Below are 23,525 nucleotides of genomic sequence, written 5' to 3'. Positions count from 1 at the left end.
TAGGCAGGTGCCTGATCATGCAAGGCCCTGAAGTAACATCTGCACCATTATAGTTTGTAGTAGTAAGATGTGTTACACATGTTTTTCTAACATTCTGAGAGTTCAAAAATACATGCACTCTACTATCTCAAATCCCCACACAGCCGCACAGCTCAGGAAAACCTAAGTATCTTCTGTTGCTTTGACACTAAGCTGCGCATGGCAAATGATTCTCCAACACACACCTGAGATTATCTTATTTTGAATTTTTCTTGAGCTCCCACAACATTACTTTGCTTTGTATTGAAGTAAATTAGAAGAAGATCAAGTAGAAGATCAAGGGTCATGTTTAACCAGGTTTAAGATTATAATTTTGCAGAATGTAGGATGGAGACAGGATACGGTAGATTGAACAATGACGTTTTGATAGAAAACTTTTTGTTTTCTGTTTATTGGATAAAAAAGCAAGTATTTTTTGTGGCTGCAGCTCTCACTTCGGGATAAACTAGCAATATAGATAATGAAACGCTTAATGTTACAACCATTCAAACCCACCAGACAAAATAAAGCGATAATGGTAACATATCTAATCACAATTAATCCTTGAAAAAAATAGCTCCGTTGCAGATGTCAATGAAGTTTATTTTAAGATTTATTTTCTTTAAAAATCAATTCAGGCAGTTGATCGACAATAGCTCTGTTCTACAGAAATTGACTATAATATGTCCTATTAAACAGCTTCCAATCATAGATAACTGCTTGATTTTGCCCTTCATACATAGACAATGTTTAAAGGAAATGTGTGCCGAAGAGAAATGTTCTTCTTCCAGGGAGGAAAGGATCCCTCCCCTTTAATTGATAACAGATGTAGGTGAGCTGAGAGGGGTCAGAGGTGACCAGTGCCTTGGCAACAATGGGATGTGGCATGGAAAGGAGATGGTTGGGGGGGTTTGGGAGCAGGGGGTGGAGGTAGGAGTTGACGCGATGGGAGGGGAGGGCTGGTGAGGGCGAGGGTCAGCAGCGAGAGACCCAGGGGTCAGGGTTCAAAGGTCGGCAAGGTATTGAAACAAAGAGCTCCCTCTTACACGCCTCCCGGCCAGCTAAACCTTGGTCGATACCCCGTCCCTCCCCGGGAGGAGGGGAGAGGGTGGGGGTGGTGGGGGTTAGCTTCGGAGGTGCTGGTGATGGAAGTTGTGGGCTGGGGGTTGACTGTGGAGGTGGTGTTGGTGTTGGTTGTGGAGGTGCTGGTGGTGTTGGTGTTGGTTGTGGAGGTGCTGGTGGTGGTGGTGGTGGTGGTGGTGTTGGTGTTGGTGGTGGTGGTGGTGGTGTTGGTCGTGGTGGGGGTGCTGTTGGTGGTGGTAGTGTTGGTGGTGGTAGTGTTGGTGGTGGGGGTATGTTGTGTAGATGGAAGTGACGGTGGTGGTGTTGGTGGTGGTGGTGGTGGGGGTTGTGGTGCTGATGGTTATGGGGGTTGGGGGTTGTGAGGCATGTGGTAAAACAAATGAAAAATGAGAGGGAAGGAAGGAAGTCGTGGACCACCTTGAGATGATCCAGATTTTTGTGGAGGTGAAGCCCATATATGGCCAGGCAGGTTTTCTGAGGTCACCGAGGCAGACCTCTGCTGTAGAGTGTTAGGTTACCATGTATTTACAAAGCCCATGTGCTGCTGGGGGAGGGGTCCCCTATAGACCCTGTGTGAATATATGGTGCTCATTGCACAGAATGGAATGCTTTCATTACTCACATGAGGTATGTTGAGGTGACAGAAAGCCTTAAATTATATTACAACATTTGCGTTTATGAACAGCACTGAGCTGCATGCAAAGACTTTAAGTCAATACAGCTTCAGATGTGTTTTTTAATACTGGAATGTGTACAACTAAAAACCTATAACATCATAAAACCTTTAGCATCATAAATGTTCGAGGAGCGGACACAATAAACTACGCAGTCCCACTTCCTTCCTGTTACTGCGCTAGCTGAATCACCAAGCGCACAATGGAGCGGACGTGACAATAAGATAGTTAGATAGGTTGTATCATCGCACAAATCTATCAAATCTCTGTATGGTTTGCTAGACAAACCTGCAACATCACTTTATCCTATCCTCATCGTATCAACCCATGATATTCTCCTGAACGTGTCGACAAAGAACGCCGTACCAGTTGGGCATGTTTGTCACCTTGATCGGCTCTTATTGAATTTAGCCAGCAGAGTTTGCACACGCACTATTCTTATCATGCTATCGATCAGAAGCACGGGATCAATAAGCGCGAGCAGCTGCTGAGGTAGAGCTCAGTCAATCACAGGAATAAAGTATTGATTTTATGGTTAAAGCAGCGTTGGCGTAAGCAAGCTGGTGTCCACATTCATAAAAGTTATGTTTGCAAATTGTTCCAAACAGGAAAATGAGGTTGAGAGTGGCTGGATGTGGGGCGAGAATTAGACAACTCTTGTATCCTAGCATGATCGTGCATTTCTATTTCTATAGTCATAGGATCCAGGGCCGGATTCAGGCATCGCCCTTTTGTCCAGCACTTTTGACAGTTTTAAAGATAAACACCATAGTTTAGAAATTATAGGATAGGCCTCTATTTAATTATTTGATCTGTTGTCAATGATAGACAGACAATTCACATTGAACACAGACATACATAAGATGGCATAGGGTGTGACTTGATTGGGTATTGATAATACAGTTTTAATGTTAAAAGCAGCCATTCATAAAGCCAAGTATCCAAATCCCTACAGTTCGCATCTCTTTGTCTCCATGCAAAAACATGTTTATCATTCCCCCTTTGCAAGAGTTTGTTGCCCTCTGCTGGGAGTAAGAGACTACACTGGTTTATAAAAAATATATCGGTTGTAGAAAGCCACAGCAAATATTATATTTCATAATATTGTGTGTGTTTGTGTGCTTTACCTCTTGATCTATTACCAATCTATACCGATCACTCAGTCAGTCACTCACTCGCGTGGTCCTGGTGTTCTTCTGTTCATTGATCTAGATGCTACAACTGTGGAGAGCCGGACCACCACGCCAAAGAATGCCAGCTGCCGCCGCAGCCCAAAAAGTGCCATTTCTGTCAGAGCTTCGCTCACATGGTGGCCAGCTGTCCGCTCAGAGCCCAGCCGGCTCTGGCCGGCCCTCAGGGGGCGGGGGCCCCTCAGAGTGGAGCACCTGCCCAGGAGGAACCACCGGGACAGGAGCCCGACACGGAGGGCTACGACTGAGGGCCCGGCAGGGGACTGGTCAGGGGACTGGTCAGGGGGAAGACAAGATTAAAACACGCACACACGTATGCACGCGCACACACACACACACACTCACACCACACCACACACACAGGAACACACAGGAATGCTGCCTGTGGAGCTGACTACCTCAGGTTGTATTTATTGAGCAGTGTAATAAATAGTTTGTTGCTCAGTAGCTGAGCCTTTTAATTGCCAAAAGACATATCGATCATAAAAAAGGAAAAGAAAAAAAAAAGCTTAAAAACAAAACAAACGCAAAATGATGTATTTGTAGTTTTAGATATCAGCTGTTCATCTGCCTTAGATAAGTGTCTTTGCTATGTAACGAAACAATCCTTAACATGGGATGTTCCTATGACTATGGCTCGACACTTTAGTGGAAGAACAAAGCTCAGGCACTCTTATCAGGGATCTAGAGTTTGAGTCACTGAGCAAGTTGATTTTGAGATTCATGCATAATGCATGAACATATGATTGAACATATGATTGTGTACTACTATGGCAGACAGTAGTACAACCCCACAGCTAGTGGAAGAGAAACATGTAACAGCGAGCTAAAACTAATGAATGATCATTCTTTAACAATAGCTCAACTCAAAAAACAGAAACAAATTTTAAAATACAATCAAATCCATGAATGTAGACCGAACATTGTCTGTGTCCCTGAAGGTAATTCTTTGATTATTTTTTAAAATGATGTGATCCTCTTGGACTCTGCGGCCAAGTGAATGTGAAACTGTGAATGTTGCCACCACTGTTGCCAAAAGGCCCATGGCCATCGACTCTCACGTGGGGTCAGTGTTGACTTTTAAATGTTGAAAAAGAGCTATCTTACCAAAAAAAAACCATGTCTGCACAAAGAAAAGTTACAGTGATTTGAAACCGCAATGGACCTCTCCATCGCTGGCTGTAATTGTGGGAACCTGAGTGCAAGATCAGTAAAAACAGCCTTTGTTCTCCAGACCGTGTTAGCTGTTTGTTTCTTACTTGACTTGAAACCCGCAGTTAATACCGCAGGGATCTATTCAACCTCTCAGGAAGGTCTTTTTTTCATAATGCATAATGAATGAACGACTTTTGTGTTAATATTTTGATCTCGCACTGTGCTGGAGAAGCTGTTCTATATTCATGATTGTAGATATCTTTTATCTTTTTATATATTTGCTATTTATTTTGAAGATCATTCTCCTGTTTGCCATCACCCGGTCAATGTCAAACTCTCTGTCAGTCCAACGTTGTACATTTTGGATTAAGTACTGCAATCTTACATGGATTGGTGCCATATCCAAAATGTATTCCAACAAATACCTCAATCACCATAGCTGTATTATTTGAATGCAAAAAACAATCTGCTACGCTCACAGAAGTAATGCACCCAAATCTATAATAATTTTTGCAACATGATTTCATCATCCGCCCCTTCTGGGGCTGAGGGCAACATAATGCAATCGTCTTCAGAGTGTTCGTCAAAAGGCTTTGCTTTCCACTCCCTTTTGTTTTGTTTGACATTTCTTATCTTGAATTCTGGGAGAATCATCTACATTATTCAGTTCTCGTGCCGTTTTTTCAAGTTATGCAGACATCGTCTTATCGTGCTGGAAGGCCAGTGGTTTCTAATTGCCAAATGAGTAATGCACTATCTTCACATTATTGTCTGTTAGACAATGTGGAACCGCAACGATAAACCATTGTGTTGTCATGTTTGATAGACTGAAATTCAGGACATTTTCTTTACCACAGCAGACAGTCCTGCTCTTAGTTTTATGTTTAATTATTTAACGTTTTTAATTAATAGATGTTGGACAACTTTGGTCTTCATCGAGTCCAAGGTGAACTTGACTAAAATTAACACAATATTTATATTGTTGATTTAAAGGGGACTTATTATACCACCAGGTGTGAGTGTGATTAGCCTTACAAGCCGTTTCGAAAATCTGCCGAAAATCTGACGTAAACATTGCTCATCTATCCAGCACAGATCTAGGTGGACACACCCACAAGTGATGTCATATTAGGCAGATTTTCGAAACGGGTTGTAAGGCTAATCACACTCACACCTGGTGGTATAATAAGTCCCCTTTAATTTTCCACTGTAAATATCCAGCATATTTATCATGGTATGAATATCCTGTTATGAGTCAGCATGGTAATCATAGAAAATAGAATATTAGGATAGCATAGGATAAGTTTCAGGTAGTATATATACAGTAGTATATGAATAGTATAGGGGCCATCGAGATCGGGGAACAATACTTTTTTTAAAGACCTTTTAGTCTTGGGACGCCAGACTTCTGCTTGCAGAATGTATCAACTAATATTGAAGAGCAAAAGTTGAATGGGAAAGTGCGTCTGCATAGTTTGCTGTCATCATATTTGAGTTCTCCCACACACACCAAAAGCTAGTGCAAAGTAAGTCTGGCGAAGGGATGTTTAGAACATTTTAAATCCAACCTAGAGAAGCATTAACATTGATGACATTTGAGGATCTATCTCTTTGTGAGTTCACCCTCATTGTTTTTTACTGCATGTCTCCCTGTGGCCTATTTTAGCATAACGTGTATTTTATTGTGTGAGCACGGCAGGAATTATCTTGTCAGAAAAGCTATACAAGTCTACCTCAATTTGTATCTGAATAATGGTTTAGATTGGCATGCTTTTTAAATGAGCAGATGTCCAAAACCATTTTGTTATGTTGTATAATTTTGTTGCTTTCTGTTGTGTATCTCTACTATTTATATTTGACATTTTATATTTCTTTTCACAATGCAATGTTTTCTACCTCACATGAAACAATATTGTATTTTCTGTCTTTATACTTGTATTTTAATGTAGAACTCAATAATATATATTTTTGTTGAATTCCATAGGTAAAGTTCACAACTATGCCTTAGGGATGTTTTCAGGGTATGGGGTGCGTACAAAAGACCATATCTATATTTAGAAGAGAGGACACACCCTTTTGTTTTGTTTGTGCGTACGTGCACACGCCTGAGTGTTCATGCACGTGTTAGTAGATGTTTTGTATGTGTACTCGTAAATGCATGTGCTGTGTATGTGTACATGTATGTGTGAGAGAGAAAGGGAGATGGAGGTGGTGGGAGGGTAACCGTGGTATACGAATGGATGTGAAAACCTCTCAGTTCCAATATTCCCATAAGTGTGTGTAAAGACACTGCATATAACTGATGTACAGCCAACAGCATGCCATTGCTCTGTAGCTAAATGTAATCTTTGTTTTAGTTCTCTGCATTGTTTCCAGCTATGAAATCATGTGTGATTCAATGCAATGGGAAATAAAGACTTATTTAAGAGAAGAAACATGTTTACCTTGCTCTATCTGATCTCGCAACCTTACCCAAAACAATTTTAAGTGTCTTCAACACTCAAGTGTCGACTATTTGTAAGTAAGTGTTGTTGAAGCTTAATATGACAGACAGGGGGCAGCATTTCACCGTTCTTGCCAGGGGAATAACCCATTCGTGCGCGTGCCGGAGCCGCTCTCCCAGCAGTTTCGCTGCACAGGGCAGGCAGCCTACTGTGTGGCTGCGCGAGAGCGGACAGTATGTGGTGGTGGTGGTGGTGGTAATGGCTGCCAGAGAAAGTGAGACTGACAACAAATGAATCCTTGAACGAAGACCGAAAGGTGAGTCGAGGACAAAACTTCTAACATGTGACCTTAGGTCGCTCCTTCCTAGAAGCGTTGCCTTTTCTCGGGGTTTTGCGGATTCGCGACTTGGTGCGCAGGTGTGGGTCTCTGGCTGAATATGAACGTGTGAATGGCATACACACACACACACACACACACACACACACACACACACACACACACACACACACACACACACACACGTACACACATCGTGTCCAGAGGACAATAAATGGTCTGCCGCATATGATCTCTGCCATGCCTCCTGTGAACACTAATACAATCCACCGGAGACCTGCTTGTTTGAGTTATGAAACGTGTCGATTGACCTGGTTATCGCTGTTGATGGTCTTGTTTCGACTGGCACTCTTTGTTAGCGCACGTCTTCATTAGCTAGCTTCCTCCTCGAAATTAAAGCGAGCTGACGTTAGCGAGGCCAAGGAGCTGTTAGCCTGTTAGCCAATCAGCTATGAGTGGCTCTGTGTTGGAGGAGCCAGGGAGCTATCACAACGCTAACACTTGTTTTTGCTTCCGCGTTTGTTTTGGCAAGCTCGATGTAATCGATTAGTTATCAAAGGTAATCAAAGATTAATTAAATGACCATCTAGTCAGCGGTCAAACTATTGAGGATCATTTTGAAAGTGAAAGTGAGAAGGGCTTGCTGGCAGTTGTGTCTAGCAATGCTGTCTCACAATACTATACACGCGTTGTTTGTTTTGTAGTCATAAATGTTGATGCCTGGGAAATATGGAGGAGTCCAACTGTAGCCAATGTTTTGCAGATTAAACTTTGACATTCCTGTTGATGTTTTAAACTTCTGGTGACGTAACGGTTTAACACTAAAGGGCTCCTCTGAAACTCTTCTCAGCATCCTCTAAAAGTGAACGGCCCTTTTGAAACCAGGCAATGTCCCTGAATCAATGATGTTACAATGTAACAATGCAGTAACTTCTTCAAGAAGTAAATGCAGTGAAGGCAGAGCTCGGTGTCATCATTGCACTGATGAGCGAGGGAAATCGAGGTCAGTGGAAGGTGACCGCCGACTGTTCAGGGACTTCTCAGCTGGATGAGTAGGGGGTGTGCCCAAGTTCAATGAATAGTTAGCCACGTGTGTTGATTTGATGGTTGATCCCACATCGAAACGGTACTGTTCGCTGTGAGTTGTTAATTTAATTTAATTTAGCTTGCTTTCTATCACAATAGTGTGGCCATTACTTTTCATTACATTTCCTTCCTTTTCTCGTCCATATAAGATTGTGATCAAAATCTATAGTAGCCGTTTGCATTCAATAAAATTCTTATTAATACATACGTTATGTATTAAAGTGTCTTGATAATACTGGGTATGCCGTGCAAGCCTAAATCGTCAAGGAAATTCAGTCCAATAGACCACCAATTAACTTTAACGTGCAACTCCGTATGCCAAATGTCCTCATCCTCAAAAGAAAAAAAGTTTTTTTGTTGTACATACATTATTTGGTTTGGGGTTAATATCATATAGACTTGGGCCGCTTTGATCCTTGTTCTCCGAATGTAACCCATGTTATCTCCCCCCACCCCTCACCCCTCCCCCCCTCCACAGTGAGGAAGAGGATGGTAAGCAGCCAGCCGAAGTACGAGCTGATTCAGGAGGTGGGGCGCGGCAGCTACGGCGTGGTGTACGAGGCGGCGGTGAGGAGCACGGGGGCCCGCGTGGCCGTCAAGAAGATCCGCTGCCACTCGCCGGAGAACGTGGAGCTGGCCCTGCGCGAGTTCTGGGCGCTGAGCAGCATCCAGAGCCAGCACCCCAACGTCATCCACCTGGAGGAGTGCGTGCTGCAGCGGGACCGGCTGGCCCAGAGGATGAGCCATGGCTCCAGCTCCCCGCTCTACCTGGAGGTGAGGCCGGGCGGGCGGGCGGGCGGGGGGGGCCACCTGGTTCTATGACCGCTTTGGCTTGGGAATTGAGTCGGGATGGGCCGGTGATCCTAGCGTCGTCGCACCATTGAGGGAGTGTTTCTCGATGAAGTGGACTTGTGGAGTCGGATGAAGATGGTTTTATGAGGCTTTGAATAGGGATTAGTTCTAATCTCTACAACACCTATTACCATTAACCTCCCCCCCCATGTTACCGTTGTAGCCATCGTTAGCGGTCTAGATTAACTCCAAGGGGATTGTTTTAAAGCATGGCCGTTGTTTTAACAGGTCTTTAGGGATGCATTCAATAGAGTTCTGTTTTAGGCCGGCCGTGATCTGCTGAAGACATGCCCTCCTTGTGGTGGTGGGTGTGATGGAGGCCGTGTCTGTAGTCCAGTTCTCGCTTTCAGCCCATTGCCTGCAGTGTACCTGCCAGTGCTCTGGGGGTGGGGTGCTGGAGGTGTGTTTGTGTGTGTGTGTGTGTGTGTGTCTGTGTGTGAGTGGGGGGGGGGCTTCCCGGCAGCGCAGGGCCTTTTGTCCGCCCCCCCCTCATTAAGCTTTTTGCCGTGTTGACGTTGGAGTCTTTCCCAGAAGCCTTTTGTTCTCCCGCTGTTGTGAAACCCCTGAAATGTTCCAGTGCACATTTACAAAAAAATGATGATAATGGGGACAATGATCTGACCGGAGCGACGGTGGGGTAAATGGAGTTAAGGCATGCCCAAGGTCATTGGTATGTTGGAACGATTTGTGACACTTTTGCTGATTGCAGAGGTTTAATTTGGATTTGCACATTGCTGAAATATGTTGATCCCTTTTAGTTTTGTACGGTGGGATAGATCCAGCACGTTTGGGTAAACACAATTAGTGCACACTTTCATTAAAGACCAGCCCTTTAGTGAAGGTCCTCTAGTGAAGGTCCTCTTGGTAATGATATCTTTTTCAGTGTCATCTGTGCCACGCTTTAAGAGGAATGCAGCTTCGTTGGTGATGCTTTTGTGCTCTTGCTGTCAAACGAAAGAGCTGTTGGTAGATGATTTAAAGATGAGAAGCGTCTCGCAAGGCTTTGATGTAAAAAACAAACGCTGAGGGAGGCGGCCTCAGATTGGCTTTCACGTTCAAATCTAGAACAAACACACACAGACGCACACAGCGAGAGGCATCAATAATCATGAATGCCAGCTCTATGCCAACTGAATACTAACTTGTTATCAATTAAGCTTGTGATGTGTATCTGTTTTTTGTTCCTCTTAAATGCTTCTTTAGGGAAATGTGCTTCAGGCAGTGTTGCTAATAATTCTCGACGGCGGCGCTATAGATTCCTCTTTGATCTCAATAACGACTCAGAATTCAAGCATCTGATGTTTTCCCCAGATACCCCCAATGTCTTACTGACGCTTTCACTTGCATCCTTGTGCTGCCGTTTTCTCCCCCCCCCCCCCCCTCCCTCTCTCCTCTAGCTGGTGGAGACCTCCCTCAAGGGGGAGATCATGTTTGACCCGTGCTGCGCCTACTACCTGTGGTTCGTCATGGACTTCTGCGACGGCGGCGACATGAACTCCTACCTGCTGTCCCGCAAGCCCAGCCGCAAGACCAACACCAGCTTCATGCTGCAGCTGGGCAGCGCGCTGGCCTTCCTGCACCGCAACCAGATCATCCACCGGGACCTCAAGCCCGACAACATCCTCATCTCGCAGGGCCGCACGGCCGCCGGCTGCCCCGAGCCCACCCTGAAGGTGGCGGACTTCGGCCTGAGCAAGGTGTGCTCCTCCTCCGGGGTGAACCCCGAGGAGCCGGCCAGCGTCAACAAGTCGTTCCTGTCGACGGCGTGCGGCACGGACTTCTACATGGCGCCCGAGGTGTGGGAGGGCCACTACACGGCCAAGGCGGACATCTTTGCGCTGGGCGTGATCATCTGGGCCATGGTGGAGCGCATCACCTTCGTGGACGTGGAGACCCAGAAGGAGCTGCTGGGCAGCTACGTGCAGCAGGGCACCGAGATCGTGCCGCTGGGCGAGGCGCTGCTGGAGAATCCCAAGATGGAGCTGCTGATCCCGGCCCGGAAGAAGAGCATGAACAGCCACATGAAGCAGCTGATCCGGGACATGCTGTCGGCCAACCCCCAGGAGCGGCCCGACGCCATGGAGCTGGAGCTGCGCCTGGTGCGCATCGCCTGCCGGGAGCTGGACTGGGACACGTGACCCGGGCGGACAGGACCAGGACCAGGACCCGGACCCGGACACGGCTCGAGGCGAAGCACACTCACCACGTCTTGGGGACATCCCTTCAGCAATCGAGTTTTATTGTAATCTATTCTAATTGGAAGGTTTATCTCTAAGCTAACGTAACGAATGATGACGGGAACTATCCGACAGCACTGCTAAGTGATTCCTTCCTGGTTCGTCCTAACAGGGCAATCAGTTGACGAGGAAAGGGGACACATACCCATGCACACACACACACCCCTAACTAAATACCCACCAGGACAGTGTGCCTGCACTGCTTTATAACAGATCCTATCCACATCAACAACCCTTACCTAAACCTAGCTATCTCTATACCAGCAATAACCTTTTCAAACAGACAACTTCTGTTTCTTTCAAATCCTACACATCGTGCTAAATTGTGATATGTAATGCAAAATGAGGCCGTACCCTGTGAACTTCAATGGAAACACACACGCTTCCATGCATCAATATTTGGTGTGCTCAATGGAATCTGTATCTTTGGTGGAACCAGTTCTGTCTCCCTGCACCCTTGTTGGCAAGGGATTTCAACGTGGCATATTACCACCAGCATCTGACTACTCCTTTATATTTCTACACAAATTATAGGCTGTGTACAATATGCCGCACCAATTAGTCACACTACACTCGTGAACTCCGTGAACGAAATGCTCAGGTTAACAATTTGCAGGATTTGTGTAGACAAACATTTTTGATTACACCTATGGGTAAACTTTGGTGCTTTCAGACACGCTCTTCTTTCCCCCTGTGATGGCAGTTGGTCTGATGTTGGCTGCTGTTATTAGTGGGGCTGGGTGTTGGGTGGGGCCCTGTTATCAAGCAGCGCTCAGCCGGTAGGTTGCTAGTTCACTTCCTTCTACCAACAACCATATCCCACCAGATTCGTATCACGGAAAGACGGTAGAAGATTAGGTATTTTGGTAACTTGGGACACTATGAGGAGGAAACGACATGTGCAAGTTCAACAGAACCTGTTATGACCGGCCTGACATCCAGATCAATGAAAGTCTGTAAATATAAAAAAGATGAACAGGTTTCGATGTCCATGTACTTAACTGACGACTGTGCTTGATTTGTGTCATCCTACGAGATGTGACTTTGAGATTTGGAAGGGAAGTTGAATTCAAATGCCTGTGATTTTCTTAGTAAATGTTGGATGTGGGGGAGCTTTAGTAAATCACTGAATGCACTTTTGGTTCTTTTGGTTTAAATTTTTCTTTTTTTCTTTTTTTCACTCCCCTCTGTCTCTTTTTGGTATTTTGACTGCGTTGGGCGAGGTGGAATAACAGCAATCAACGGTTGTTTACCACCTGGAATGAACAATACTCCACACTGTCAACGTGCCCCGCTCCCCTCGACCCCAGGAGCTCACCCCTAATCCCATTCACCGGGCTTCAGACAGTCATGCTAAGCCTATTTAATTCTGGGTGTTGGGAGAGGGATCACTGTTTCTTTATTTATTAATTTCCTTTGAGGTCATGATTTCCTAATGCACTGTTAAGGGTGTATTGTCTTCCATAACCCCCCCCCCCCTGGATCCAGATAAAATGTTTGAATATTAAGTCTGGCCTTAAAGGGGACCTATTATGCTTTTTCGACCTTTATGACCTAAAAACGTTGTTATAATGATTGATAGTCATATTTAACCATACACAAAAAACGATGTAGATTTTCGGGAAACTCTTCCTCTCATCTGGGCGCTTTCAGCATTCTCTGTCAACGCTCGGTTTCGCCCTTCTCCGCCCCCTCGCCCCCCTCCTGCCAACCCAACTCCGTAGTGATTGGTTACCTTCCTTGAAGCGCGTCTGGGGGCAGATTTGACCAGGCATATGGGGGTGCGGCAGGAGTGCATCTACGTAGATGATTTCCCGGAAATGTGAACAAGTGAATGCAAATGCTGTCCCGAGTGTTTAGCGCTCTGCACAGCCACCCTAGACTGTCAGCTGGGAATACGTCAAAATGCATGTACGTCATTATTTGACACTTTAGTATGGTTAAACATGACTATCAATCATTATAACAACGTTTATAGGTCATAAAAGTCGAAAAAGCATAATAGGTCCGCTTTAAAGATGCAGTCTCATGCATTGCCATTTGCCACTGCCTCATTATTGTTCAACTCGCTCATCAATTTGCTCGCTCTCGATACAGGGAGGTGCTGGTGGATGTGCCCCAGCACTGACGCGGCCCGTGGTGTGGCGTATGTGTCGTTGTTTTCTACCCCTGGGCGTACTTAAGTGCATACACAGGGCATCATTAATTAAACACAAGCTCACCTGAGTCACTGCGCTAGACAGTTCCCCTGTGCTCGAGGAATGTGCTCTGTCCTCCAGACTAGACTCTTTATGTTCCAAGGCTCCAAGGCCAGTGTTCAGACATATTTTGATGGACTGGGTACTTAAGGCAAGAGCCGGTTGCTTTCCCTTGTCTCAAGCTAGATAAACAACTGCTTGGCACCCCCCCTACCCCCTTTGTTTTTCTTTTATGTAAATACTGTACATGATCTACAGGGGATAAACATGGTTGATGTACATTGGATTGTGGATGCGTGCTCTGTTTTCAAGAGCCTTGTTTTGTTGAGATGTAATTTGCTGTGATGAGTTTGTTTTTGTACTCTCAAACTGTGCGGCTTCCATTTATTGATGGCAAAAAAAAAGTGTGGTATATTTGCAATGAATAATTTTGGGGTATTGAGATTAATTATACATTTTCCATTGGTTTAACGTGTGTGACTGTGTGTACAGATCGGTGGGAAAAAAAAGCTTCCTGGTTGTCTTGGGGCCATCACCTTTGGTCTAAAGATACGACTCTGTTTCAGGTCCCAAGTGCAGCAACCATTTGCTAAATATTGAACCTTAATCAGAAATGTGCAGGAATTTACAGCCAGGTCTGGTCTCTCACTTTTGTACCAACAATTTTTGCTCTTGCCATTGTCAAATTATTTTTAACAGATTAAATGAAATTTATCTTAAATGTCTGTAGAACTGATTTTTTGTTCTGGAACCAAATGCATAACTTTGATTAGTGTTTTGATTAAATGATGAAATTGATGCACGAGTTGCTATTAAAATGTCTTATTTGGTGGAAACAGATTGGCAGTTAATTATATTGAATGCACCTGGAGCCTGAAAAGACGCTGGCAGCATAAAATGGACTCTGATACCTATGCTGAAGTATCAGCATAGGAAAAACACAGGTGTTGCTCATAACACTAATGGGCTTCTATTTTTTTGAACCAGGGTAAGGTAGACTAGTGAAGAGACCACACATATTCACCATGGAGCCCTCAGAGTTGTCATAGCAGGGCAACACAGGTGATTGCCTCAAAATTAACTTTCGGCAGGTGTTTCATTTGTTTGTGTTAAAGCACCAGCAATGGTCAACGTGTGTCAGCTTCACTTGTTTAGTCTACTGCCTGTATCCCGGTACATGCAGACCCATAATTAGTGTTATGAGTGACACCTGTGTTTGTCCCACGATGACGCCTCTGTGGTAACGGTCTATTACACCATCTAGCACTGGCCCTGGAAGAGGTCTTGTCCTGTAGTTAAAATAGAAGATACTTGCAAGTCAAGCCCTTCCCAACTGTCATGTGGGATAACAAAGGTATGATACTATATATATCTATTTTTAAAGGAGCCAAAATGCCTCATATTCTCATTTTGACACAGCATGACGCTAACAAACTGTCATAAAATGCAGTCTGATTCAACTCTAACTCTTTTTTGCAATAGGTCACAAATTATCGCAACATAATGCTGGCGAAAAAGGAGCAGGCATAACGGTGTGTTAGTTTCACAACATTTGACAACATGTTTATTTGTGTAACAGCTAAATGGTCACGTGATTAAAACCGCAGATCAAAAACTTAACCATGCACACCAATGCTGTCCCTTTCTTCGATTTAACGCGCACAATGCACACGCGCATACAGAGAGCCTCGCTTCAGATCCTGCCGTGCACGGTGTCCCAGCTGCTCTCAAGCACAAAGGTCGATTCATACGTGGTCGGAGGCCGAGAGGTCAGCCAGGTAGGGCCTCGTTGTAGTAATTCCAGAAAAACTCCATAGTTGTGTTGCAAATTTCCACCTCTCAACTGTTGACTGACGTTAATATTTGAGCAGGCCTCTATCGTGGGCGTCGTCAGAAGAAGTCAGCCCTTTGAAAATCACATCCAGTACAGGGTGGATGACATGACGGGCCCTCCTGTGGATGTGACGCTGTGGGTGAACACCGAGGCCGGTGACTTTGATGAGCTCTGCTGCTAAATATATCTGTCCCCTCAAGCACTTCTCCGAACATCCCTACATCATGGACCCAAATCCCAACACATTTCCATGTTGTTCTTAAGCAGCCTTTTCTCCTTCTTCTTTATTAAACATCCTACATTCCCTAGCGGATCCTTCGCTGTCGTGTGACGGAAGTCCTGGCACCTACGTTAAGGTTGTGGGAACTTTACGGGGCTCTGAGGTAAAGTATTTTCTTATGAATGCACTGATGTTGTATGAAGACATTTCTGTTTACAAGATACTTGTGTTTTATTTATCCCATGCACACTGTAACACGGGTTGATTCTGAATATTGGACATGGCAGCACTATCCACATAATGGGCATCGAAAGAGGAAAAAATGGCTAACAAATATACACAAAAGTAAAAAGAACAGCAGTAGTTTCAAAGATTGTAAAGATGGGGATTATGGAAATAAGAGTTTGTACTATGAATGCAGAGCCATTTTAAATGCGACCGCCATGCGGCACACTGGAGTAACTGCCTGAATGTCCTTCTCTGTGTCATTAGGGTCGAAGGTCCCTGACCGCTTACAACATACGCTGTCTTGAGGACCTAAATGAGATCACGTCCCACATGTTGGAAGTGGTTCAAGCCCATATGCTGCCTTCTGAGAGGGTATCCTTCTCTCGTTTGGATACGTTTTTAGAAGTAGGAGTACAATGCTCATAATGACTTCAGCTTCTCACGCATTTATTTTAATTTTGAGTCAGGTCGGCGGTTCTCCTTGGAAACCTGTACATGACAAATACCCATCATCTCGTTTGTCCACCATTCAGACTGAGGTTAGGAAACCAACCTTGTTTGTAACTTTTGAATACTAGCTTGCTTCTAACTGATATTCAATTTTGCTCATTTCCCATGCAAGGTCCTGCACGTCGTCAGCAAGTGCTGTGGCCATGAGGGTATCAGTTTGGATGACATCAAGACAAAGCTGGATTACCTCAGTCTCCCGACAATCAGGTAGGCGTGTTTTAGTCTGACTCACAACATGTCTGGTTTTCAAACCAACTAAAGCTGAAGTGATTGAGTGATTGGATGTCAACTGTGTTCTTTCACACAGGAGATCCCTGGAGTTCCTAATGAAAGAGGGCAACGTCTTCACAACCATTGATGAGCAGCATTTCAAGTCGAGTGGATAAATGCTGGTTGGACATGCCTGCCCAATTCCCATTGGTCTTGCTTTGTTTTTTGCTTTGTCAATGCTGTTGAATGCGATGACATTGTGGTGACAGGTCTTGGGGCATTTATGTTTTATTTATTTCATTTGTCAACCAGTTGTAGAGGCTTCTATTTTTGTTGCACATTTGTTTTAGTTTGTTTGCCTTTTTGTTTTGTCTCTCAAAGTCATGACTGCTGACACATTGTAAGAAGCCTTCAACGAGTATATGAATAACTCTTCACAAAGCACTCTGGTTTGTTCTTTATTTAAGCACAATCGTCACATGTTTATGAATGGACTACAATCCCCACGCAGCTGTCGTGTTGGTCTGCCTCGCTTTCCCAGAATTCCAAGGGAGAGTATTCGAGGCCGGTCGAAAATGGCAGCAGACACTAGCACGAACACACCTCCTTTTGAATGCCCGACATGGTAAGGGCTTAAGTGTGCATGCGAACCAAAGGTGTTTTAAATAACCGCGTAGCCATTGTTTTATTTAACACGCCAGGAATCAGTTGACAGTGAACGCGCTACCGTGCTGGCTGACGCGATATAAAAATGTAAACAGTGATGGATACCTCAGATGACTGGTCTGGTCAGAACAAATGCCTCCGCAAAGTCCTGCTTGGACCCCTGCGTCGTTTCTGCCATGCAAAAATATGAGTTTCCTTTGTCCATGTATGACATTAAACGCTATATGTTGACTGGATTGTTTTTCAGTATTTATAGTTGGAGTCTTAAGGTTTATTAAATGATCGATATAATTCAATTTGGTTGACATGAAGGTGCCCCATTTAAAATGATGGTAATATATGAAAAACGAACTTCTTGATAAGCATTTATACTAATATTATTGGCGTTAATACTATATACAGCAAGCTACCAAAGCAAACATCCTCGTAAATCCTGGAATGAAAGGATAACAATAAATGTCTGCTAAAATCTGTCAAGACAAAGCAGCCCCATGGAGGGGGGCAATATAAATGTGGAGAATACTATCCAAAGTGTATTACTTTAGGAGCATCTGAAGGTGCTGCACTTCAAAAAATAAATGTATGCATCTATTAAATGCTTGGAAAAGCCTGGGGGCAGGATAGCCTAATGGCATGGTGAACAACTCTGAGCTGAAAGACACTGGAAGAATTCCCACCATTTCTACTGTTTGTATGAATGCCCTTAACCCCTACATCCTGCCGCTGTGTAACTACTTGCTTTTCCTCATTTGTACCTTTTACTAAGTTCTCTTACAAGTTGGTATAGAAACACCATCAATTTCCCTCTGCAGTTCTATTTCAAATTATTTGCAAGTTCTGTGCGTGTTTGTTAATTAAGCCAACACAAGCTTGTTATCCACGTCACCAGGGCGGGAAAGCCTCCTCCTGGCCTCCACTTGGATGTGGTGAAAGGAGACAAGCTGGTAGAGGTGACACACACACACACACACACACACACACACACACACACACACACACACACACAGCTACTATCACAATGCGGAGCATATTGGAGAAAAAGTAGATTCATTAGCACATGCAGATTTAGGTGTTGACAGATTACGATACCCTTGTTTTAATTACATTTATGCTAGTGACTATGTGATATTTTGCTCCACTCTGAATTTAATCAACAATATTAATGCAATCGGATACACAGATCGGAGCTTGTTTTAACCACATAACTTCACATGATTTTTAGAACATGCATATTGTCTTTATATCAGTGTTCTTTTTATATACACTTGCAAATAATAATTGACTGAAAAAAACTATTATATCTGACAGTGTGTCGGCCTGGTTTTCCGCACCTCTGCCCAGAAGCTGATTATCGACGAGAAGAAGTTCTACTTATTCGGGAGGAACCCAGACTTGTGTGACTTCACAACAGACCACCAGTCCTGTTCACGGGTCCACTCTGCACTGGTCTACCACCGCCATCTGAAGAGGGTCTTCCTTATAGACCTCAACAGCAGTAAGGGCACACTATTTATTTATTAATTCATTCATTCCTAGTGGCAAACAGACTACACATACTGCACTGCACTCAGCCTCAGCATAGTGATGCCTCAGGGAAAGTGAGCAACACACAGGCTGGTGTTGTTAAAGGATATAAGCATCTGGCATTGACATCGATGACAGATGCAATTATATGATAAATGTAATTGCAAATTGACAGACACAAAAAAAAAACCACCTGTATTTTAAAGGCAATTGTTTTAAACAGAGCTGTGTATGGCATTGTAGCATAGTGATCTACACTTGTAGGTGGTTTAGGGGAGGGGACTTATCGGACGCCTATTTAATTAATTCTAACATTTTCGATAGGATGCTTTTATGAATTGTAGGCATCAGAGTGGGTTAATATGGTCTTCATAAGATTATTAGATTGTAGAACAACTACAACCAAATGTGTTCAATGTCTGCGATTGCATTGTTAACTGGGAGCGCCATGACAGTTTGATTTTGTGTTTCTGCTCATTTTGAGTGAGCGATTGGAATCAACATTGGAAGCAAATTACCTTTTAGGAGCAGCTATATCAGTGTAAAACTGATTTTCTCTTAGGCTTACTCTGACACCACAAGCAGGTTTAAATAGCAGGAACAATTGAAACATGAAGCAACTTCTGGGCCTTTAACCCAATAAAATCAACCAACGCCTAACAGGGCTGTTGAAAGTGCCTCTTTAGCTACACAGACAAAAGGAAAACCCAGTACATCGGTTTCTCTCACATGCCGTGCGCTGACAACTTTGTGATTACCCTTAATTTGAAGGTGCTCAGTATTTCAGCTCTTGGGTGGATCTCAATTTGCGAGAATTAAGGAACCACTAACCACTACTGTTTTTCTATTCTCTACCAATAGAGTTGAATTTGAAATCCCTCCTCATTACATGAATGTTGTTAAGAGCATTTACTGGCATTGTTAATAAAAGAGATGTTTTGTCTCTAACCCTAGGAGGATAAGACGGAGGAGGATATATTATTTCGGGCCAGCAAGCTGGATCTTTAAAGAAATCCTGATTAAAGTGTTTGAAAGCCAGTATCAGGTATAATCCAACATTAGAATGCTGAATGCCTATCACACTGCACCTGTGATATGTATATGAAAAATATAAAATATATACAAAGTTATATATACAATTTTCATACTCCAGGTTGACCTTTATACAGACCATAATCCTCTTGTTTTCGGACTAAATATTTTGATAAAGCTTACAATTTTAGATTTCAGTGTAGCGATCCAGTGCCTCCACAAACGCTGACCACTTCCCATACATCTCTATACAGCCTACGCCAACAAACGACAACAAACCAGCTAGTATTATGCTAGCACAGCTCTCTCTCTCTCGCTCGGTTTGTCCCCAGCGCACGGCACCTTCTTGGGTCAGATCCGCCTGGAGCCCCACAAGCCCCAGCAGGTGCCCATCGACACCACCGTGTCCTTCGGGGCGTCCACGCGCGCATACACCCTCAGGGAGAAGCCCCAGAGCCAGCCTGGCAGCGGACTGGGCACCGAGGCCAAGGCTGGAGGAGGAAAAGGAGAGGAGGAGGAGCAGCAGCAGGAGGAGGTGCTGAAAGGCCTGCTGGGCTTGCCTCAAGAGGAGACTGAGTTAGAGGTGAATGCATGTTATATATAGATATGTTTCTAGATATAGAGATGTAGTTATTGAAACATAAAATCGATTTTGCATTGTTTTATCATTATTTTCAATGATCATTCCTGTCCTTCTCAAGATGGCAGAATTGAGAGTGAGACCTCTAGTCTCACTTCTCAAGACGGTGCTATTGAGTGACACCACTAGTCTCATGCTGCCGTCTCACTCCTCAAGACGGTGATATTGGGAGTGACACCACTAGTCCATTGCTGCTGTGTCACTTCTCAAGACAGCGGTATTGAGAGTGAGACCGCCAGTCTCACTTCTTAAGACGGCGGTATTGAGAGTGAGACCGCCAGTCTCACTTCTTAAGACGGCGGTATTGAGAGTGAGACCGCCAATCTCACTTCTTAAGACGGCGGTATTGAGAGTGAGACTGCCAGTCTCACTTCTCAAGACAACGGTATTGGGAGTGACGGCGCTAGTCTCACTTCTCAAGACGGCGGTATTGAGAGTGACGGCGCTAGTCTCACTTCTCAAGACGGCGGTATTGAGAGTGACGGCGCTAGTCTCACTTCTCAAGACGGCGGTATTGAGAGTGACGGCGCTAGTCTCATGCTGCTGGTTCTCCTGGGAACAGAATCTGACAGAGTTCAACACGGCCCACAACAAGCGCATCTCCACGCTGAGCATCGAGGAGGGCAACCGGGACGTACCCCGCCCCAAGAGGAGGAGGAGGAGCTCCCGTGTCTCCTTCAGCGAAGACGACGAGGTCATTAACCCAGGTACGAACACATACACATGCGCAAGCACAAATGCATACGCATGCACGCACACACACACACACACACACACACACTCACTATCTAGTTTCCTATTCTACATATAATTTTGGGTTGTTCATACCGTTTGCTTTTATTTTTTACCTCAAATGCCATTTCCTATGCACATGTGTGCTAAGACTGGGTGTAATGGGAGTTTCTCTCCTTCTCTGTTCCCTACCATAGAGGACGTGGACCCCAGTGTTGGACGCTTCCGCAACATGATACAGACGGCTGTGGTCCCCATCAAGGTAATGTAAAGGCTCCTCTCACCTTCACGGCTTCATCACAGTAAAAACAACCAAAGGGTTTCGAGTCAACACTATTTCTGTTTCCTTTGTCTTTTTTCGACTCACCTTCACGCCTCAAAAGAAGAGAAAGCTGAGTGACCCAGTGGAGCCCCCAGGCTCAGAGGACGCCGTTGGTCACAGGACACGCCCCTTCTCCCCCCGGGCCGCTGGGGGTCTGTACGGGGACCTCCCCCCGACCAGCAACGAGGCCCTCAACCCCGCAGCCCTGGCCCTGGGAGGGCCCACCGTTCTGGGCAGCGTCCCCAACCTGGCCCCTGAGGTGGATCTGAGCCCCGTCTCAGCACGCCCTCCAATCAGGCGGGACACGGCCGCACCCGCGTCCGTGCCCACGCACACACCCGGACCTTACGCCGCGGAGGCGTTCAACGAACCGCGCAAAAAGAAATACGCCAAAGAGGCGTGGCCAGGGAAGAAGCCAACTCCTTCACTCCTTATATAGCCTTTCCTCTCCTGGACGCCGGCTTTGTTTCAGGTTAAGCCTGCGACTGGGGGAAGACACAGAAGCTGGGAGCGACCAGCTGTGAAAGTGACGTTTACAGAGGCAGCAGTAGAATCATCTTTGAGTCTAAGACGGTTATGAGCAAAACCCAGAAAAATATATGGAGGGAAAGATGGGCGTCTTAGCTTGTACCTTGCATTCAATTAAAAGATTTTCTTTTATCAATGCTCTTCCAAAGCAAGACTTTGGTAACTGGACTATTTCAAACCATTTCGTTTTGTGTCCTTTCTACAAATTTGGACTTGTGCTACGTTAAATTTTGTTTTTTCAGGCTTGATGAATTCTACCTTGGTCAAAGTATGTCGGACCAATATTCATCTTCCTTCCAAACCTAAACGTCCAAAGCCAAGAACTAACCAGTCGTTTCAGTCATCGACTAAGATAGGGCTATGAACTCTGGGGCGTGGTTGACTTCAGAAGAAGACCAATAAAGAAACTGGCATTTGTAACACACTCAAATTGATGCTTTGGTTTCTATTTTTAGAAGAGATTGTGACATTTAAAGCAGAAGCCATTGTCAGCTACTTAAGGCTGCATCGGAGAAGCGGGTTTTTTCATTTTCTTGGGGATAATAGGTGGAGAGGATGGGCTGATATTAGACATTGTCTGCGTTTGATATTTGTACAATAAACTAATCCATACGCCTCTCACTCTGCCGCATGTGAAGCGCTGTGCTGGAGGATTGGCTGGTCCCAGGAGAAATCTCCCACTGTGCGCTCACTTTTACCTTCATGTGTTCACTTTTGAGCTGCCAATAATGGTGACATCCCCATGCTAGAAAAAAAAGAAAATAGCTCAAGAGTGATAATAAAGTGGTGCTTTTTACTTCCCATAAACTGATTTGAAAGCATGTTCTAAGCACACTTGAAATGTGTCACCTTACTTCAGTTACTTCACATGGCGATGGAAAATTTTCCTTTCTCGGATTTCAATACCTCTCCCTCTCTCGGTATTGCGTTTGAATGAGTTTGCCCTAATTGGTGTGGCAGTCATAGTCTAGAAAAAAGTTATTGCTTTTTAGATCCAATAGTACATTTTAAATTGTTTGTGGGGGTATGAATATGTGTAGTCTCTAATGGTCTTCAGTTATCGTTGCTATTTCATTATGGGATGTCTGTTATGCTTCAATCATCCGTTGTTTAACATAACAAAAGTAGCTTTTAAAACCGTAATTACATCTAGAACTTTTTGTTGTTTTTCCACCAGAGGGCAACATGTGTGCTCACAAATATCTTTACTTCAACGCGATCGGCCTTCCTCCCCCAGTCGTCGCAGAGGGGGGCGAGAACAGGTGTAGCTCATTATGTTAATTATGGGTCTGTACCGTCACGAGATACACCTGGGTTCACCTCGTGCTTAGACTTCTGGGATAAAGGCTTGTATTCTAATTCACATGGAAATACTTTCGAGAACAATTAATTTTGTATCAGAGAAGTGAATAGATTAGTCTTTCGTATTTGTCAGTCGTTACAAGGTTTTGATGCAATTCTCTGTCACAAAGGACAAGGAAGACGAGCACGAAAAATCGAAAACCTTGTTTACTAATATATTTTAAAATGCTTACTTTATTTAAGCTAGCATATAAAGTGATTTTATTATTTGTATTGTATCATACAGGCTTATTTATTGACTATTTTATGTTCTCTATATTGTACCATTTATAGTCTTCGTTCGTTCTGCTTGAACGAAGACACATTACCTGCGTTCTACCTGTAGGGGGCTCTCGGGTTCTTCAGTTAGTTTTCCTCTGTGCAGCCAGTACAGATAAATGGCACCTCGTTAATCAAATCTGCATGAGTGCGCTCAGGTTGCCATGGCAATAATTATCAGAGCT

At 44.4% G+C, this 23,525-nt stretch overlaps 4 protein-coding genes across 8 annotated transcripts in view; all 4 read left to right on the top strand.

Annotated features, from left to right (window-relative positions):
• The window catches only part of LOC115536384 (protein lin-28 homolog A), a 9,702-nt gene extending 5,504 nt beyond the window's left edge, over positions 1-4,198 (top strand). Inside the window, exon 4 of the mRNA XM_030348204.1 lies at positions 2,988-4,198. Within this exon, the coding sequence (XP_030204064.1) occupies positions 2,988-3,213 (226 nt within the window). The 3' untranslated portion in view covers positions 3,214-4,198. The remainder of the gene's footprint in view (positions 1-2,987) is intronic.
• A 2,526-nt stretch (positions 4,199-6,724) lies between these two features.
• pdik1l (PDLIM1 interacting kinase 1 like) lies at positions 6,725-12,562 on the top strand. Its single transcript, XM_030347266.1, has 3 exons — positions 6,725-6,880; positions 8,466-8,761; positions 10,237-12,562. The coding sequence occupies exons 2-3, from the start codon at positions 8,477-8,479 to the stop codon at positions 10,975-10,977; spliced, it is 1,026 nt and encodes a 341-aa protein (XP_030203126.1). The 5' UTR covers positions 6,725-6,880; positions 8,466-8,476; the 3' UTR covers positions 10,978-12,562.
• A 1,640-nt stretch (positions 12,563-14,202) lies between these two features.
• LOC115535784 (replication protein A 32 kDa subunit-like) lies at positions 14,203-17,238 on the top strand. Of its 3 annotated transcripts, XM_030347267.1 has the most exons (10): positions 14,207-14,336; positions 14,539-14,628; positions 14,757-14,806; positions 14,957-15,052; positions 15,146-15,263; positions 15,418-15,491; positions 15,821-15,928; positions 16,024-16,095; positions 16,179-16,273; positions 16,374-16,718. In XM_030347267.1, exons 2-10 carry the CDS (start codon positions 14,613-14,615, stop codon positions 16,450-16,452), a joined length of 708 nt encoding a protein of 235 aa, XP_030203127.1. In that variant the 5' UTR covers positions 14,207-14,336; positions 14,539-14,612; the 3' UTR covers positions 16,453-16,718. The 3 variants fall into 3 exon arrangements, with proteins under 3 accessions (XP_030203129.1, XP_030203127.1, XP_030203128.1); XM_030347268.1 differs by having other exon boundaries at positions 14,207-14,628; positions 16,374-17,238; XM_030347269.1 differs by lacking the exon at positions 15,821-15,928 and having other exon boundaries at positions 14,203-14,628.
• Positions 16,674-22,468, top strand: LOC115535782 (nuclear inhibitor of protein phosphatase 1-like). 3 transcript variants are annotated; one of them, XM_030347264.1, is made up of 7 exons: positions 16,674-16,901; positions 17,832-17,886; positions 18,284-18,437; positions 19,831-20,081; positions 20,701-20,845; positions 21,068-21,132; positions 21,254-22,468. In XM_030347264.1, exons 1-7 carry the CDS (start codon positions 16,699-16,701, stop codon positions 21,629-21,631), a joined length of 1,251 nt encoding a protein of 416 aa, XP_030203124.1. In that variant the 5' UTR covers positions 16,674-16,698; the 3' UTR covers positions 21,632-22,468. The 3 variants fall into 3 exon arrangements, with proteins under 3 accessions (XP_030203124.1, XP_030203123.1, XP_030203122.1); XM_030347263.1 differs by having other exon boundaries at positions 17,832-17,892; positions 18,287-18,437; XM_030347262.1 differs by having other exon boundaries at positions 17,832-17,892.
• Positions 22,469-23,525: the final 1,057 nt, after the last annotated feature.

Source organism: Gadus morhua, chromosome 22 (genome assembly GCF_902167405.1).
Source record: "Gadus morhua chromosome 22, gadMor3.0, whole genome shotgun sequence".
Taxonomy (NCBI): domain Eukaryota; kingdom Metazoa; phylum Chordata; class Actinopteri; order Gadiformes; family Gadidae; genus Gadus; species Gadus morhua.
This window is presented reverse-complemented; position numbering and strand designations above follow the sequence as displayed.